General features: G+C 51.0%; 1 protein-coding gene across 1 annotated transcript in view; it reads left to right on the forward strand.

The window, feature by feature from the left end:
- Positions 1-17,498, forward strand: part of Ccdc85c (coiled-coil domain containing 85C) — a 72,288-nt gene that overhangs the window by 36,927 nt on the left and 17,863 nt on the right. The window contains exon 2 of the mRNA XM_038337893.1: positions 14,137-14,210. Coding sequence (XP_038193821.1) covers positions 14,137-14,210 — 74 coding nt within the window. The remainder of the gene's footprint in view (positions 1-14,136; positions 14,211-17,498) is intronic.

Genomic DNA, 17,498 nt, shown 5'->3' on the forward strand with positions numbered 1-17,498 from the left:
CAGGACACGGGCCATTTTGAGTGTACCGAGTTCCACGGGTGCCCCCTTGAGGGTACAACTCCCCTCTTGGTTCTCACTGATGGCATTGAAATCCCGCATGGGAGGTGCTTGGAGTCACCTGCCAAGCTTCTCTGAAACTCAGCTTCTTTTCTCTGTGGGGGTTGGGGGGTGTGGCGTTCCCGTCATCCAGATGTTGCTTTGTTCTAGGTGGTCTTGCCTCCACTTTTCCATCTGACTGTCTGTTTTGTTCTGTTCTGTTTTGTTTTGTTTGATCAGGCTGGCATGGAACTTGAGGCGATCCTCCTGCCTCAGCCTCCTTAAACCTGACATCCTCCTGGCTGTCTTGCCATGAGACTAGTTATGACTCTTATAGTCAGGGAAACTGAAACCAGAAACTTCCCAGGCTTGGGGACTAGAGAGATGGCTCAGCCGGTAAAGTGCTTGCTGTGTCAGTGTGAGGACCAGAGTTCAAATCCCCAGCACCCACAGAAATGCCATGTGGCTGTGGTGGCCCAGTGCTCCAGAGGGAGAGACAGATTCTCTGGAGACCAGATCCCCTGGGGCAAGCTGGCTGACTGGCTAGACTAGCCGAATCTGCAAACTCTGGGTTCAGATGACAGACTCTGTTTCAGTATGTAAGTTTTGGAGAGTAAGCAGGGAAGACGTCTAACATGAACCTGTGGCCTCCATGTGCCCATGTTTGTGTACACTTGCACACATGTGCCTATACACATGCCTGGAAAGAACAAGTTACTGCCTTCCCTACGTGTGGCTCTTCAGATGAGTCCCCTGACCACGAGGGCAGACCTTGGTGCATCCCCTTTTGGTACCTGCTTTAGGCTGAGAAGCCTTGGGTGCTTGTGCCTAGAGTTTGGCGCTCATGAGCCCAGGCAGCAGCTGGCTAAGTGAGTGAAGAACCCGGCAGGTGGAGCGGTGCCAGGCAGAGTTTCACAGTGGGTGGTTGTTCACAAGAGAAACTTGGGAAAAGTTAAAAAAAAAAAGGAAGAAGAAAGGAAGGAAAGAAAGAAAGAAAGAAAGAAAGAAAGAAAGAAAGAAAGGAAGGAAGAAAGAAAGAGCGAGCACAACTTACACAGCTCGGGCTTTTTGGAAAGAGTTCTCAGGATTGTTGTTTGCTTCTAGTGCAAGGATGTGTCTGCTGCTAGTGACTGGTGTGTGGTCAGGCATGGACATGAACGCCTGGCTGGGCCAGCACCTCCTAGCTCAGCCCCACTTCTCTGCCGAGCCCCAGAGGGACATGGTGGAGAGCTGGACACAGCCACTTTTTGGAGGGGGGACACTGATTTTATTTTATTTCCTTCAGAGCAGATGCCAGCAAGTGCCCTGCCTTGGAGCCCTAGGCTGACCTCTGTGCATATCTCAGCCTCCACCAGACACTCATGCACGCTTTGATGTTTACTGACAGACGGGTGCTGCTGGCGGCAGTGATGATTTTCTAATCTCACACTTAATTGTTGGCATTCTCTTAGGAGACAGCGACCTGTTCCCAGATTAGTAAACCTGCCATTGCTGTGGCAGAGTAGCTGACAGGTTCTGGGAGCAAGGGGTGGTTTTGGCCATGTAGGTCTGAAGCAGGAGGTGCATCATGCAGGAAGGATTGTATGGTAGGGGAGGCTGCGTATAGCATGGCACTGGGGAACAGAGAGAGTCAGAGGGAAGAGGTTCAGGACAGGACACACCTCCAGTGATGTGCCTCCACCTAGACGCCCTCTGTCCAGAAGATTCTTCACCCTCCCGAGAATGTCAGCAAGTCCGTTAATGGATTCATCTATTGATTATGACAGAACCTCACAGTTCAGTCACGTTGGTAGTGACTGGAGCTTCCAGTGGGAAGCCAGGCCTTCAATACGTGATCCTTTAGAGGGGGGTGACTATATACACACAGTAAATGGAGTCCCCCCTCTCTCCCTTCTCCCCTCCTTTCGTTTCTCCCTCCCTCCTTCCTTTCTTCCTCAGTGTAGACTCTTATGAAATAAGGATTTTATTTTTCTCAGTGAGATTGTAATTCCTGTCCCTCGTTATCAATATCATTGTCCTTTGGGTGGGGACAAATGACTTAAGGCCTAGATGTGTGTTCTCATAGGCTGTTGTGGGGTCTAGGTGCTGGGGTGCTTGCTCTTGTCCTGGCCATACCGTTCCCTTCCCCCGTGACCTTGGACCAGTAGATGACTACCTTTGGCTGGGGCCAGCTGCCAACCAGGCCCTTTGTTCTGTGCTCCCAGGCTCTGAGGGTCCCCTCTCAGGGCCTTGTGCCATTCTCCCTGCTGGGACTAGGAGGTGGTTGTCACTTGTCACTTGAGTGGTGACACAGAGGGTGGATCCTCATACCTTGCCCCTCCTGCTAGGTCCTTCTGGAGGACCAAGGCCTATTTACTCTCCATAGTAACCAAATATTGACCTCACCCTGCACTGGCTCTTGTCTAACCTTTGGGTCTGTTCTGGTTCATATCTCCCTTAAAGAAGCACAGCGTTGTTGGCAGGTGCTGTGGCGTACTGCCAGGCTGAGCCATACCTACCTACAGATGACCACCTGTGCTGGAGGGTTTTCAGAAGCTGTCGGCTCCCTTGCTGACGGAGGGTTGTCCCGGGGCGCAGAGAAGGGTCCAGCAGCACATAGTAAGGTGGTGGCGGGGCCAGGCCTTGAGCACAGGCCCTCAGCACAGGGACTGTGACTGCAGGCACTTGGGTGCTCCCTTAGAGTGGACCTCAGGTGCACCCCTCACCTTGCTGAGAGCCTGAGGTGGAGAATGTTTGGTTCCGGGAAAGGCTGGAACCCTCTGAGACCAGGAGCTTTTGAGTCTGGGGGTGGTGTCTTCTGTTGATGGGGGTCCTCACTGAGTAGCCGGGTACTTACTCTTCACTCCTGCTCTGTTCCTGTGTGGCCCTCATGGGGTGAGAGAAGCTTGCAGCACAGAAAAATGAGGGTGGCCGGCTGTCCCCCCTGCCACAGATGCCAGGACGTGGTCGTGGACACAGCCTGGGGTGCTGACATGAGGCATGTTCGTTCCCGGGTCAGAAGTAGTCCATGCTGGCCCAGTCCAGCAGCAGCAGCAGACGGCTAGTCAGCCTTGGGGCAGGCAGGGGATAGTGGAGGGCTCCTCTCCTCGGAAGTTGCGGCTGTGGCTCCGGGTGGGCGGCTCTGCTGAGGCTCGTGTGCTGAGACGAGCAGTCCTCTCTGGTAACAGAAGCGGTAGTTGAGGGGCAAGTGCCTCTGGGAGTGAAGGTTTGGCATCTGGGGCCCAAGCTGCTGGGGAAGCGGTGAGCAGATCCCAGGAGGAGGGTTGGTAACCGTCCTACAGGAGGCGATGATAGGGGTGCCATCTGCATCTCTGAAGTACCTGCCCCGACCCTCTGGCAGCCAGCCACACTTATCCACAGTGCCAAACTGTGATCAAAGAGGCTAGAACTGTGGTCCCACTGTCCCACAAGCCTGGCCAGCCTCTAGGAGGATGGACTGAAGGATACCATCCAGGGAAACTGCTCCTGCCTGGGTAAACCCTGACCCGTTATACTACGACCTTGCCCTGTTGGCAGGGACCCAACCCAGCCTGCCCCTTCCTGCTCATACCCATAGGGCTGGTATACCCATAGGCCTGGGCAGCAATGAAGGTCACCCTTCCAACGTCCAGGTTTACTTTGCTCATCTCCTCTGCGAAGGGCCCTCTCTCTGTGGAGACCATGCTGAGGTCAGTGCCACGTGGGGATTCAAACCCATACCTTGTGCTGGTGGAGACTTGGAGGAGCTGGGAGAAGATTATAACCCCTCCCTTCCCACAGGGCTCTAGCCCCCACATTCAAGTTTGTCCAGCACCTCTCCGAAAGCCCCAGGTGGGGAGACTGCCTTCTTGCTTACAGATGATGACCCTGAGGGATTCAGAAATGACTAGTCACTGGTACAAGGTCATTTACCCGTAAAGTAGGACAAGCTTTTCTGTGACTAGAGAGTACCAGAAGCCACTCAGGAAGCTGAGAGTTTCCAGGCCATGCTCAAAGCCAGAAGGTGACCTTTGAGGCCTGGGAACTTATGACTCTCCCTCCTTGTTGTGGGGGAGAACTTTGGGTCCAAAGGTTCCAACTACGTTTCTGGATGAAGGAGGTCTCTGGCCAAAGGGCCACTGAGTGAGCTGGTTGGCAGCCCTGTGGTGCACCAGCATCTGCTGTGGCTAGCACCCTTCCCTGAAAGGGCCTTATACAGGTGTTCCTCCGTGTCTCTGGGAGGCTGCGGGTCCCCGCTGTGCTGAGAGCCCTGGAGACATGTCCCCGAGCCCTGGAGACATGTCCCCGCCTCGTACACATAGGCATGCAGACTCACCTTCAGACTGGCGGGTGCCACCCTTTTTCTGGGACTTAGCTCCTCCCTTCCCCACATCTGTGGCACTGTTCAGCAGGCACTCAGTGTCCTGGGGAGGCAGATGTTCAGCTGAGTTCAGGTTAGCCCTGCACAGCCTTCCCACAGCGGAGCATTGTGCTAGGGAATTCAGAGACCTCAGTCCCCACAGCATCTTTCAGAGTGGACGTTTTATCTCGGTTGTAAGTGAAATGGAGCAGGTTAAGGGGACTCGGAGGATGTATGAGAGTAACTTAAAGACACACAGCCTTGGCTCTGAGTTTCTGTGTTGGTTTCCCATGGCTTCCTCCACTAACTACAAATTTGGAGGCCCAAACAGTCTTAAGTTCATTGACTTTCTTGAGGTCAGAAATGCTGACCAGATCAGCAGGATGATTTGAGGGAGTCCCACCTTTCCTGGCTTTCAGAACTTCGGTTCTGCAACACTCATGCCAGAGTGTTGGATTCCTTCACTCTGACAGGTTTATCTCCCATTGTCACCTTAATCTCAGCTAGAGTCCCTTGCCATGTGAGGGCATTCACACATTCTCAGAACTGGGATGTGAGCCCCTTTGCGGTAATGCTATTCTGCTGATATCTGTTTGACACACAAGCTGAGGACCTTTTTCAGAACAAGACCCTCCTGCTGTCACCGGGGAAACTGAAGCACAAGGATGCCTGGAGGCCAGTGCTGGGACTCTTGGCCTTGGCCACACTGCTATGCCTCTTCCTTTTCAGTGTACCTGTGTTGTATGTGTGGCCATATGTGCTTGTGTGTGCACATGTGTGTCTTTCTTGATCGTTGTCTTTAGTTTGTTTAGTTTTTGAGGCAGGGTCTCTCCCGACCTTGAGGCTTATGGATTCAGCTTTCCTGGCTGGCCAGGGAGTGTTCCTGTGGGCCTCTGCACCCGTGCCAGGTTACGAGGCACACACCACTGTGAATGACTTTTCTCGTGGGTTCTGGGATCCGAGTTCAGGTTCTCCTGCTTGCCCAGCAGGCACTTTACCAACTGAGCCTTCTCCTCAGCCCCCACACTGTTCCTTCTGCCACGACTCTCTACTGTTACCCACCCCAGTAGCTGGAGAATGCCTCCCCAACAGGAACCTTGGCCAGGGCGGCTCCATCAGGCTGGGCTTGTTCCTAATCTTTTCTACCACCCTCCTGTTGTTTAGACGCTACTTAGAGAGCTTGCCTCTGTCCTCCCTGGGCAGATCTTCACCGTCTTGCTTAATTAATTATAGGGATGCTGTCTCCAGGGAGACCGAGTCACAGCCCTATCATGCCCTCTGGATTGTCTTGGCCTTCTGCCCTCGTTTCTTGCAGGGGTAGAGGATTGGGAGTTGCAAGGGGCTTGTTCAAGTTCTCAAAGCAGGTGGAACTGAGAGCGGCTGGTGGCAGGTGGCTTCCTACTGCCAGGAAGACTTCCTGCCTCCCAGGCCCATTCTCACCTGCAGACTTGCTTCCCTGCTCCTGGATATTCCCTGCAGGACCAGAGGCACCTGCAGGAGGCCTTTGTTAGGGACTTCTTCAGGGCTGCCTGGAGGCAGGCCAGGAATGCGCCAGAGAACATGATCAAGTGCACCAGGGTTTCCCTGTCAACACATGTATGAAACAGTAAGCTTGGAGAACAAGATGGGCATTTACCCCCATGGCACCTCCAGCCCATTCTGTTGTCAGCAGCAAGGCATGCTAGCCTCAGATCTTTTCTTCTTAAGAAGCAGGCTCCGCAGGCAGAGCGGAGGACGGCCTGTATGTTCTGCCCCATCCTCTGCCTCTTCTCCCACCTTCTCTTCCCCCAAAGAAGCACCGTCTGGCACTCTTCCTTCTTGTGTATGGTTTTTCATTCTTCCTGTCTGTCAGCTTGTCTGTAAACAGTATGTGGCTGTGCTCACAGGGTTCCAGAGCCTGACGTAAATGGTGTCATTCAGGGACCTGCTCCCCACCACCATCTTGTTTCTGAAATGTGCCCTTGTTAGATGTGTGACCCAAATGCATTTATTTTTATCGTTGTTTGGACCCCTGGGGAGGCCATGCTGGTAGGTGTTCTTTACCTGTGACTTTGTCCACCTGTGCCTCAGTTTCTGGAAGGGCTGAGCCTTTCAGCCATAGGAAGCCAGCCAGGTCCTCTGTCCTGCTGGGCAGTCAGGAGCCCTTCTGCCGCCCCCTGTGGCTCATGGCTGGCATTGTCCTTTCCACCTCTGTCAGTGACTGACAGGCCACCTCTCTCTAGCATGGGCTGTCTCTGGATGGGTAGCTTCTCACCTTCTTGGCCTCTCGGTTTCCTCTTTGGTGACCCTCTGTTCAGTTTTTGTGGGGTTGAGAGAATCTGTATATTGGTCATCTTCAAGTGAGGTTATACCTAGTGTTACCATGAGGCCACTTGGCTCCGACTTTGATGAAATACGTTTTTTTTCTTCTTTTATTTTTTAATTGTTTTTATTGAGCTATATATTTTTCTCCACTCTCCTCCCTTCCTCCCCCCTCCCCATTCTTTTCCCTTCTCCCATGGTTCCTATGCTCCCAATTTACTCAGGAGATCATGTCTTTTTCTGCTTCCCATGTAGATTAGACCAATGTATGTCTCTCTTAGAGTCCTCTTTGTTGTCTAGGTTCTCTGGGATTGTGAATTGTAGACTGGTTTTTCTTTGCTTTATGTCTAAAAGCCACTTATGAGTGAGTACATATTATATTTGTCTTTCTGGGTCTGGGTTACTTTACTTAATATGATGTTTTCTAGATCCATCCATTTGCCCGCAGATTTCAAGATGTCATTATCCCCCCCCCCTGCTGTGTAGTACTCCATTGTATAAATGTACCACATCTTTTTTATCCATTCTTCGGTTGAGGGGCATTTAGGTTGTTTCCAGGTTCTGGCTATGACAAATAATGCTGCTATGAACATAGTTGCACACATGTCCTTGTGGTATGATTGACCATCCTTTGGGTATATACCCAAAAGTGGTATTGCTGGGTCTTGAGGAAGGTTGTTTCCTAATTTTCTGAGAAATGGCCCTACTGATATCCAAATCAGCTGTACCAGTTTGCATTCCCACCAGCAATGCGGGAGTATTCCCTTTACCCCACAACCTCTCCAGCATAAGTTGTCATCAGTGTTTTTGATCTTGGCCATTCTTATAGGTATAAGATGGAATCTCAGAGTTGTTTTGATTTGAATTTCTCCTATGGGTAAGGATGTTGAGCATTTCCTTAAGTGTCTTTCAGTCATTTTGGATTTCTCTGTCGAGATTTCTCTGTTTAGGTCTATTCCCCATTTTTTTAATTGGATTATTTGTTTTTTTGATAACCAATTTCTTGAGTTCTTTGTATATTTTGGAGTTCAGCCCTCTGTCCAATGTGGGGTTGATGAAGATCTTTTTCCATTCTGTAGACTGCCGTTTTGTCTTGTTGACCATGTCCTTTGCTTTGCAGAAGATTCTCTGTTTCAGGAGGTCCCATTTATTAATTATTTCTCTCAGTGTCTGTGCTATTGGGGTTATATTTAGGAGGTGGTCTTCTGTGCCAATGTGTTCAAGTGTAATGAAGTTTGTTTTTAATTTTCATACAGTTTGTTGGGTAGTCTGTGACTTTTGTTGTTTTCTTAGTTAAGAAAAACTTTTATCCCTGAAACTGTAAAAAGGCTCAGAGAAGAATTGTTTGCTGGCTGAACAGCATGGGGGAGGCAAGGGGCAGCTGGAACCTCACCCCTTGAGACAACAGCAGTGGTGGGGATCAAATGCCCTGCAACAAGATAAAGAGGGGACTCCAGGCAGATCCTGATGGACAGGGCTTCACTGAGGCAGCGAAAACCAGAGCACACCCAGTGGGCTGTAAGACTGGGCAGTGCGACTCTGGGTCCGCTGAGGGTCTCTATGTGGACTGCGCTGCAGGAGAAAGCCGCAGAGCTGTGTGGAGGACAGGATAGACCCACCAAGAGCTTGCACCCCTCAGAGAATGGCTACCCGGTGTTCTGAGCAGGTGGACAGAGGAACCAAGGCTAATCCAGAATAGGGCCCCTAGAGCCCAGGGTTCCATAAGAGTTGAAAGTCTCCTCGTATTGTGAAGTTAATTTTGCTGTGAGACAGCAGGGAGGAGAGACCAAGAAAGAGGAGTGGCTTTGGGAACCCCCTGTCACACCCCAGTAGGTGGCTCAGAAGAACCTCAAGCTTGGGACACATTGGGCACCCTGAAACTCGTGGACGTGAGTAGGGAAAAATGATTCTCTTCTCAGTGCCCGCAGAACTTTGTAGCAGCCATGGTGACCTGTACCGTCCCGCACACTCAGTGGTAGACTGAGGACAGTTAGGTGAGGGCGCCCAGGCCTCCTGACCTGCCTGGCAGGTGCTTCCTGATACACCTCTCCCAGACTTGCTTTACCCATAAATGATGTCTGAGCCTCTCAGGACTGCAATGGCAGCCAGAAAGCAATGGGGACTGACAGAGCTTTGATGTCATGGACTCTGGCGCAGGTGCTCCCGGACCCATCAGGTGCTCCCAGACCTGTCAGATGCTCCCGGGCTTGTCAGGCCCCATCTCCCTGCATTTGCTCAAGCTGTGGTGTCAGTACACACCAGCCTCCTGTATGCTCCACCTTTGTCTGGCTGTTAGGGTCCTGCTCAGCTCAGGGCTAACCTTCTTCAGAAAGGAGTCTCTGGTTTCACTCTGGTACACTCTGCTTTGCCTCCTCTCAGGGATGTTGTGTTTTCCTGGTCCTGTGGGTATCTGGCTCTGCACTCTTCAACACTCAATCTGTTCTGTCACCTTCCTGGCATGTCGCTGCAGAACAGAGGGGCCAAAAAGAACCCATCTAGCATTAAGGAAGGGAGGTGCCTTCCTGTGCCATCTTAATAGCAGCATCCTCACCACAGATTTGCTAGGAATCTTTTGTGTTCCAGAGACTTCTACCCTGCAGAGACTGTTCAGCATTTGGTTGCTCTCCCCTAGTGATAGGGAGCGGGGAGCTCATGCCCTCTCTGGTAGCCTGAGTTGTTGAGACTTGGTAGTTCTTCTCAGTGGTCTTGTATAAGTGGAGCACCCTGGGGCTTGCCAGGGAGATGTACAAGGGCTCTGGCAGCGAAAGAGCAGGGCACTCAGGATCGTGTAGCTTCCCAGACTTCTCTGACCTGGCATGTGGGCATCAGCTACCCGGAATGCCAGCCCAGGACCATCTGCTGTTGAACAGGGCGGGCACTGCAGGAAGTGTGGTCAGGGTGGCCTTTGCTGCCATATGGAGCCCAGGATGAGGAAGGCTGCCCAGGGAAGAGGAGGCTGCAGCTGTGCCCTGGTGCCTGCAGGAAGATCTAGCCGGATGCTCCCAGGACCTATGGTTACCTTTCTACCTCCCTGAATCTCAGTTCCTTTATCTGTAGTTGGGGGGTGTATACCAATGAGAAGTGGAGACTGGTGTCTGGGAGGCATGCAGCTGGCACTCCATAAGTAGATGTGGTCTTTGTTGGTGCTTGCTTGAAAGGTCATGTCTGGTGGTGACCCTGGTGCTTGGAACTGCTGGAGCTGGGGTTCCAAGAGCCTGCGAGGAGAGTCTGGGCCTGTCCTCACTGGCCCTGTCCTGCCTTTGTGACTCTGGCTATCCCTGCTTTGTTGCTGTACTCTGTGAAGGGGACGGCACCCCCCTATACAATGCAAGATCTGGGGGAAGCTGTGAGAAGAGTGGACTTGCGCATGCTGGGAGGGGTGCATCCAGGAGAGGAAGTGGATAACACGGGCAGAGGCTGTGGTTGCTCGGTGGTAATGGGGTAGGGATGTTCACCCCCAGACCTGCCCTGGTTACCCACCATGTTGGTAACCGAGTAATCTGTGTGTTGGGCTTTGTCTCAGCACCAGATACGTCAGGCTGCTGCAGGCTCTCCATTTGCACACTTGTTATATGCCAGATACGTGTGGAGACTGTGTCTTCCTCTACACAGGCAAGTCCAAGGTTGGGAGGAAGGAAGGAAGGATGAGTGAACTGCTTTGGAGCAGCCTTCATCCTGCCAGGCCAGAGAGGGATGGAACCTGTGAATAACATAGGCCTTTTTGTTTGTTTGTTTTTGTTTTTGATTTTTCGAGACAAGGTTTGTCTGTGTAGCCCTGGCTGTCCTGGAACTCACTCTGTAGACCAGGATGGCCTCGAGCTCACAGAGATTCTTCTGCTTCTGCCTCCCAAGTGCTGGGATTAAAGGCGTGTGCCACCACCGCCAGGCTTGACATAGGTCCTTCCTTAAAGTCACCCTTCTTACCTATACAACCGCCAGCCCCAGGCTGCTGCTGTCACTGCTGACTCCTCCTAATGTGGTAGAAGGAGACAGTTAAGCCAACTGAACTGGTGGCTTAGTGGCACCGTGAACCGACTTCTGCAGTCCCCTGTAGCTGCTGGACACAAGTCCCCACGGAGGGGCTAGGGGCCAGCGGCACCGTGAGGTCTGGTTGTCAGGAAAGCCGTGATAAAGTTGGGGGACCTTGCTCAGGAGGAAGGATTGGAAGAAAGGCAGCACCTGTGGGGAACCCAGGGAGGAGGCAGCCGCTGAACCTCCACCTCCTTCCCACTTTTTCTTCAGTTGCAGAAGACCCTGCTGGCTTCCTTCCTATCTCCTCAGGCCCTCACAGCTTCTGAGCATCCTCCCCACTTCACCTGACCCTCCTGAGGCTTTCTGCCACCACACCCTTCCCCCCCCTACCCCCCGCTCCCCATCCACACTCTAAGTGGACAGCACTTGGTGCTCCCTCCCTGCCCATCAGAGCCCTTTGTGCATGGGCTAGCTGACATGGCTGCCCTTTAACTGGCTTCTTCTATCTCTTGCGACTCTACTTCCCTCCCCAAGCTTCCCAGGGTACATAACTTAGATAACCCTCTGGATTCCATTCCTTGACTTGAATTCCTTGACTTGAGTACTTTGGAGACTCAGCTGGGTAAGCAGACGTGGGAAATGCTTTCTGAAACCCAAGGGCAATGCCTACGGTGGGTCCTCCTTCCTTAGGATGCCGGCTGCTGGGTCCTGTGAGAGCCACCACCGCTGCAGATGCCAGCGGGAGTTCATGGTCCCAGAGCCAGGAGGAGAAGGCAGGAAGGGAAAACCATGAGGGCCACATGACCTAGGCTCTCCCGTGGCCTGAAGGTCATCAGCAGGACAAGCTCAGGGCTCTTCAGACAGAGCCAGAACAGAGGTCTATCCACAGGCTCCCTAGGGATCAGAGGATGCCTGAGGAGGGAGAGGCAGGGGCTGGAGTCTACTTCCAGGAAGTGAGCTGTACAGGAGCTGGACCAGGACCCTCCCAGGAGTGGACAGATGGGTGCCAAGAGGATTAGGTGGGCCCCAGAGCACACCTCAGAGCTCATCACAAGCCTCTCCCGTGATCACTTCCTTCGTTTTGCCTACAAGCGGCTTAGCTGGGAAGTGGTGTTTCTCTCCCTTGTGGCCTAGTCCTCATTACTGCAGGCCTTGGGATTAATTTAATTACCTGCTCATCTCCTGGAGCCTGGGAGGCACCTGATGAGCTCATGAGTGACTTTTAGGGCCAATGAGAAAGGGGAGCCTTTTTTGAGGGACCTAGTGTCCAGCCCTCCAGCCCCAGCCTGGAAGGACCCCTTTTCTCTCTTCCTTCCTTTCTGCCCTGACCCATGGTGGAGTCTAGTTTGGGGAACAGGGTGGGGACAGGGTCACACATGGAGAACTCAGAGTTGAGTGACTGGTGTGTGTGGGGGGTGGGAAGGCACTATAATTTAACCCACTCTTTTAATTTAAAAGGAAGATCTCTTCTTGCTCTAGAGTTACTTGGAAATTGACTAGAAATAGCATAAGTAAAAAAAAAAAAAATCACATGTTCCTCATATGAGCCACACCACTGACTGAAAGGGTAGATGCTAAATGCTGGAGGCTTCTTGCCCACCCACCAGGAATCCACGGAGGGAGACGGATGGGTGACATGCTCACTTTCTGAACGATTCTGTTGCTGTGAAGGATGGGGTGCCAGTTAACACCATTACTTGGTGCTGTTTGCTGGATCTTCGTCTGAGTTTGGGACCATGCCTAGGAACCCTGTGTGTGTGTGTGTGTGTGTGTGAGAGAGAGAGAGAGAGAGAGAGAGAGAGAGAGAGAGAGAGAGAGAGTTTGCGTGTGTATGTATGTATTTGCAGCCCCGCCAGGATATTTTATGTAGCAGGGAATCCAGGAAAGAGGTAGGTAGGAATTCTTGTGCCTCTACGTGCTCCTCTCCAAAGCTCTGCCCAGGGTGGTCCCAAAGACTAGTTTGTTTGAGTTACATCTCCTGTGTGTGAGGGACCTATCCCTCAAATTCTTGGAAACTTGGAGCTCTAGTTTTTGTGTGGAGCTGTGTAATGCGGCTGGGCCCCAAGGCAGCATCTCCCCAGTGGAGCCACCCTGTGCCAGGTACTGTTGGCATTCCTGAGGGTGGGCTGGCCAGGCCTTACCAGGGAGCTGCCCTCCTCCCCTCCTCTATAAAAGGCTCCACATTCCTAAGAGGTGACTATTGGGGATAAGGAGGAGTGCTTGTGTTCTCCAGCTCCAAGTGGGCTGGGAATTGCTCCCTGCACCCCTGTTCCCATATCTCTTCCTAGCCTGGACTGTACCAGATGCTCTGATGGGCCCTGTGGACCCAGGCTGAGTGGGTGGGGACTCCTAAGGGTTCTTCAGGCCCTGCTGGGGAAGAAAAAGTGTCCCTTAGCAGGCAGGCCAGGGTCTACCTGTGTGGGCCTAGGCACTCCTGGGGACTTAAGTTCCTGAACGGCAGCAGTGGCCTCCACATCTGTTTCTTATTAGAGCCAGAGGGTGGAGGAGAGGCGCAAGATACCAGTGTCAGACATGAGGACCTCAGGGGTGGGCTCCCCTGGGGTCATGCTAGCCTTGTGCTAGAGTGGACAGATGTCTCGTTGTTCCCATGGTTGACGTGGTATGCCTGTCGTGTCCTGTCCTGTCCTGTCCACAGCAGCTCCTAAGCCCTTTCTGTCCACCTAGGAATTATAGAAGCCCATGGAGCTTATGCCCTGGCCCCAAGTCCCCTGGGGTAGATTCAGTAGCTGGCTTTGGTTAGAGAGCCTGCTACCCTGTGCCTTCTGAGGTTAAGGGTTAAAGTATGAAGTACCTGGGGGATCCCCATCTTTTGGGAGTAGGGATACAGGTGGTGACTCACTAAGCAGATGGACAGAGTCCCAGCTGGCCACTTAGCCTTGTGGCATCTACCAAGAGAACAAAGCTTGTCTCATGGGTGGCTATGTGGCTGTGAGGTGTCACATTCTGTCAGCCCCACAGGGTACTTGGGACCGGCCCTGTAGGCCCCCCCCCCCATTTTCTTCTTGACTCTTTCTTGATTCTGTTCCCTGACTCCACCAAGCCCAGGCTGCATGACGATCGGTTTGCCACTCCGCTCTGCTGGGGAAGCAGACCTGGGCTGTGAGGTAGTCAGAGACGGGCACAGCAGAATGGGGGCCGTGTGTAGTGAGATTTTTGCCTGTTTTTCTGGGGTAAAAAAGCAGGGGCAATGTGGGTAGACTTCGTTTCTTGGGATGTGTTCGAAGTGGGCTCCATGATTGATGATTGAGCAGGTCCTCACAAGTGAGCAAGTCCTCCTTGTCTAACTTATGCCAACTACTTCTGAGCCTGAAACTTCTTGGAAACAGAAGGAATCACCCCCGGGACATGTAGACCAGGGAACACACCATGATCTTTCTGGAAAGCAGATTTGAGGACTACCTGGAGGGAGTGCCAGGGTAGGGTGGGGTCTGCCCATGGGGTAGTTCACTGGTGGCTAACACGTCCTCTTCTTCCTCTCTGCCCTTCAGATCCCTCCTCCACCTACATCAGGCCACTGGAGACCAAGGTGAAGCTGTTGGAGGGTGACAAGCTCCCCCCACAGGTAAGTGGACTACAGGGGCACTGGCTACTGTACCCCAATGGCCACTGCTTTGGAGGCCGTCCCATCTCCAGCTTCTCTGGAACTCCCATAGCTTCCTCCCTACCCCTGTGGTCTCTCCAGCTGTCTCTGGACAGCCTAGTCACAGGCCTAATCCTCACTCCAATCCAGGCTCAAGGGTGGCCAGGGCTTGCCAGCCTCGTTGACTGCTTGCTTCCCCAGTGTGGGCAGGCATCACATGGCCGGCGCTGGGCTCAGCCAGGGAGGATGGTCACATAATTGGTAGAGAGAATGGTCCACTTTATCCCTCTGACAGACCCATGTGAAACCCCCATCCCTGCTAGCCCATTCCTCACAAGGTCTACCTTCCTGCCTCCCAGACCTAACCCTGCTCACATAGACAGTTGGGGTTGTGGGTCTGTGCAGAAAGAGCAGCATTTGGATGGCAGGTGAGGGACTTGGTAATCATGGCTGCTGGTGAAGAGGTGTTTGATGAAAGGGTGTCGAGCTTCTGTGGACTGTGACAAACATTTCTGCTGTTGGTGGGGATGGCAGGTGATGAGAGGTTATGCTCTGATGAGAGTTCCTGGGCCCAGCCAGCTTGACCAGTCCCTCCAGCCCCCACGCCGGCTTAATCTTAGTCTCTCCCTATCTTAGTCTCTGTTATACCTGCTGGTCTCTAAGTGACCATATAGCATGAATAAAAACACAGAAACAGATATTGGGGTTCAAGCTGAAGATCAGAAAAGAAAAGCAACCAATCACTAGAGAGACCTTTTACCTCTACCAAATCTTCAGACCGAAGGAGCAAGATCCTGTCTCCATGAATCCTCAAACTCCACACACTACTGAGTTCCTGTCTCTTCCCCTTTATATTCCTCTCTCCACCTAGCCATATAGCTCCTGTCTCCACCTCCCTAGTGCTGGGATTTGTGTAAGCTCTGTTTCTCTTTTAGACAGATTCAATCTTGTGTAGCCCAGGGTGGCCTTGAACTAACAGAGATCCGTCTGCCTCTGTCTCAGGAGTTGTGGGACTAAAGGTGTGTGCCATTATTCCCTGGTCTGTTTGATTGGCTACTTTGCCCTCTGATCTTCAGGCAAGCTTTGTTTATTAAAACAAATAATATTCCACTATATTTCCCCTTTTTTTTCTCTAAAATAAAACGAAGGCTATAGGCTGGAGAGAGATGGCTCAGCAGTTAAGAGTGCTGGCTGCTCTTGCAGAGGTCCTAAGTTCAATTCCTATCAACCACATGGTGGCTCACAACCATCTGTAATGAGATCTGGTGCCCTCTTCTGGCCTATAGCATACATGCAGACTGAACACTGTATACATAATTAATAAAATAAATCTTTAGAAAATATTTATTAAAAAGAAGGCTATAACTAATATAAGAAAACTATATGCAATAAGTATAATAACCATATAAAATATATGTAGGCAATAAGTATACCAACAATGTCTAGTTCATTTGCATTTGACAAATTCAGAGAAAATACTCCATATCTATCCTGTCTTGGTGAATCCAAAGTCTTGTACCTAATTTACTTTCTTTTTTTTTTTTTTGTTTTGTTTTTTGAGACAGGGTTTCTCTGTAGCTTTGGAGCCTGTCCTGGAACTAGCTCTTGTAGACTTTCTACCATAACTTGCTTTCTGCATCTGGTAAACAAGGAAAACTATAACTATCTAGGCTTCAACTCCCCCAAAGACCCAAGAAGGAAATAATATTAACTGAATAAGCAGAAAGTGTCAGTAAGTGACTTCCAAATAATGTGAGAAATGACAGAAACAGCTGGTTGTCTGGACAGCCACCCAAAGTTTCTCTGCAACGTTGGGGCATCCATCTTTGGCCTACAGGCCTAGTGTATCTGACAGACTTTTCTGTGAAGCAGGTTATACTGAAGAACTCACCCTCCTTGTCTTGACAGTGTTTGGCAGTCACTCTCTTTTGTGTCCTGCCTGTCCCAAAAGGACATGCTGTCAGCAGTCGAGACGGGCATTTTCTTCTTGCCTAGTGACTTACATTTGCTACAGAGAAAGTAAACTCCATGTAGAGTTTCTTAATGCCCATTATCTTCTCTGAAGTAGATTGATGCTGCCAGGAGCAGACATGTCTCATTGTCATTAAAAAAAAAAATCTATGTTTTTAAAACATCTTAAATTGCCATATTCTGTAGATCTCTGAAGTGTTTGAAGATGACCTGTCTATCAAAAGTATATCATTGTCTGACGTAATGTGACTATAAGTTCAGTTGTAATAGGTGATTAACTACCAACCTTCATTTCCTTATTATCCTAAACAGTTAGTAATAATAATTTTCAAGGACTAGAAATTTGCGTTACATTGTTAAATGAGTTGTGCCAGGTGGTGGTGGCACACGCCTTTAATCCCAGCACTTGGGAGGCAGAGGCAGGCAAATCTCTGTGAGTTTGAGACCAGCCTGGTCTACAAGAGCTAGTTCCAGGACAGGCTCCAAAGCTTCAGAGAAACATTGTCTTGAAAAACAAAAACAAACAAACAAAAAATAAGTTGTATAGCTACAATACCTTGAATAAGAGTAGAAATGTATATACACTATGAGATTAACACAATTAATCTCATGTATCAATATTTAAAATTTGTATACAATATATAAAAGTCCAATCCAATGTAAAACATTTAAAACTAGTAATTGCTTTTTAAAAGTAGATTCAACACTCTACCTTTTTATCTCATCAGTGACTATCCCTGAATGAACAGCCTTAGAAATAGCTCAGATGCCTAGCCCTGCTGCCATGTGACCTGCTGGGCTTGATGCTCATTGCCCTGCGTAGGAAAACCGTGACCTCTTCTGTCCACTGGTGCCTATAGGCTCTCGTGCTGGGACTAGTCTCACCTGGTGGGGCAGATCTCCCTGGACCCCAGTGTTCCCCTGGAACTCGAACTGCAGGGAACAGTGGTGCCAGCAGTATTGGGACCTCCGAAGGGCAGCATCTGCTTTGGAGAAGGTCCACATCCAGCCTGGAGGGAAGGGAGTTGCTCTCCTGTGGGCTGGGCTACTGCTTTGCTGAGGGAAGACTGACATCATGTTCCAGGGCCCCAACTCAGGACCTGTGGTTTCTGGGCAGTGTCAGCCTCAGTCTGGCCTTTGTCCCCGTGGAGAGGCAGGCGAGGAGCCCTTCTTCTCTTCTCTTCTCTTCTCTTCTCTTCTCTTCTCTTCTCTTCTCTTTCTTTTCTTTCTTTTTTCTACATGGAGGGGGTTTTTATTCGGGGAAAGGGAACATAAAAAGGGGGAAGGGGAGGGCGAAGG

Source organism: Arvicola amphibius, chromosome 7 (genome assembly GCF_903992535.2).
Source record: "Arvicola amphibius chromosome 7, mArvAmp1.2, whole genome shotgun sequence".
In the NCBI taxonomy this organism is placed as follows: domain Eukaryota; kingdom Metazoa; phylum Chordata; class Mammalia; order Rodentia; family Cricetidae; genus Arvicola; species Arvicola amphibius.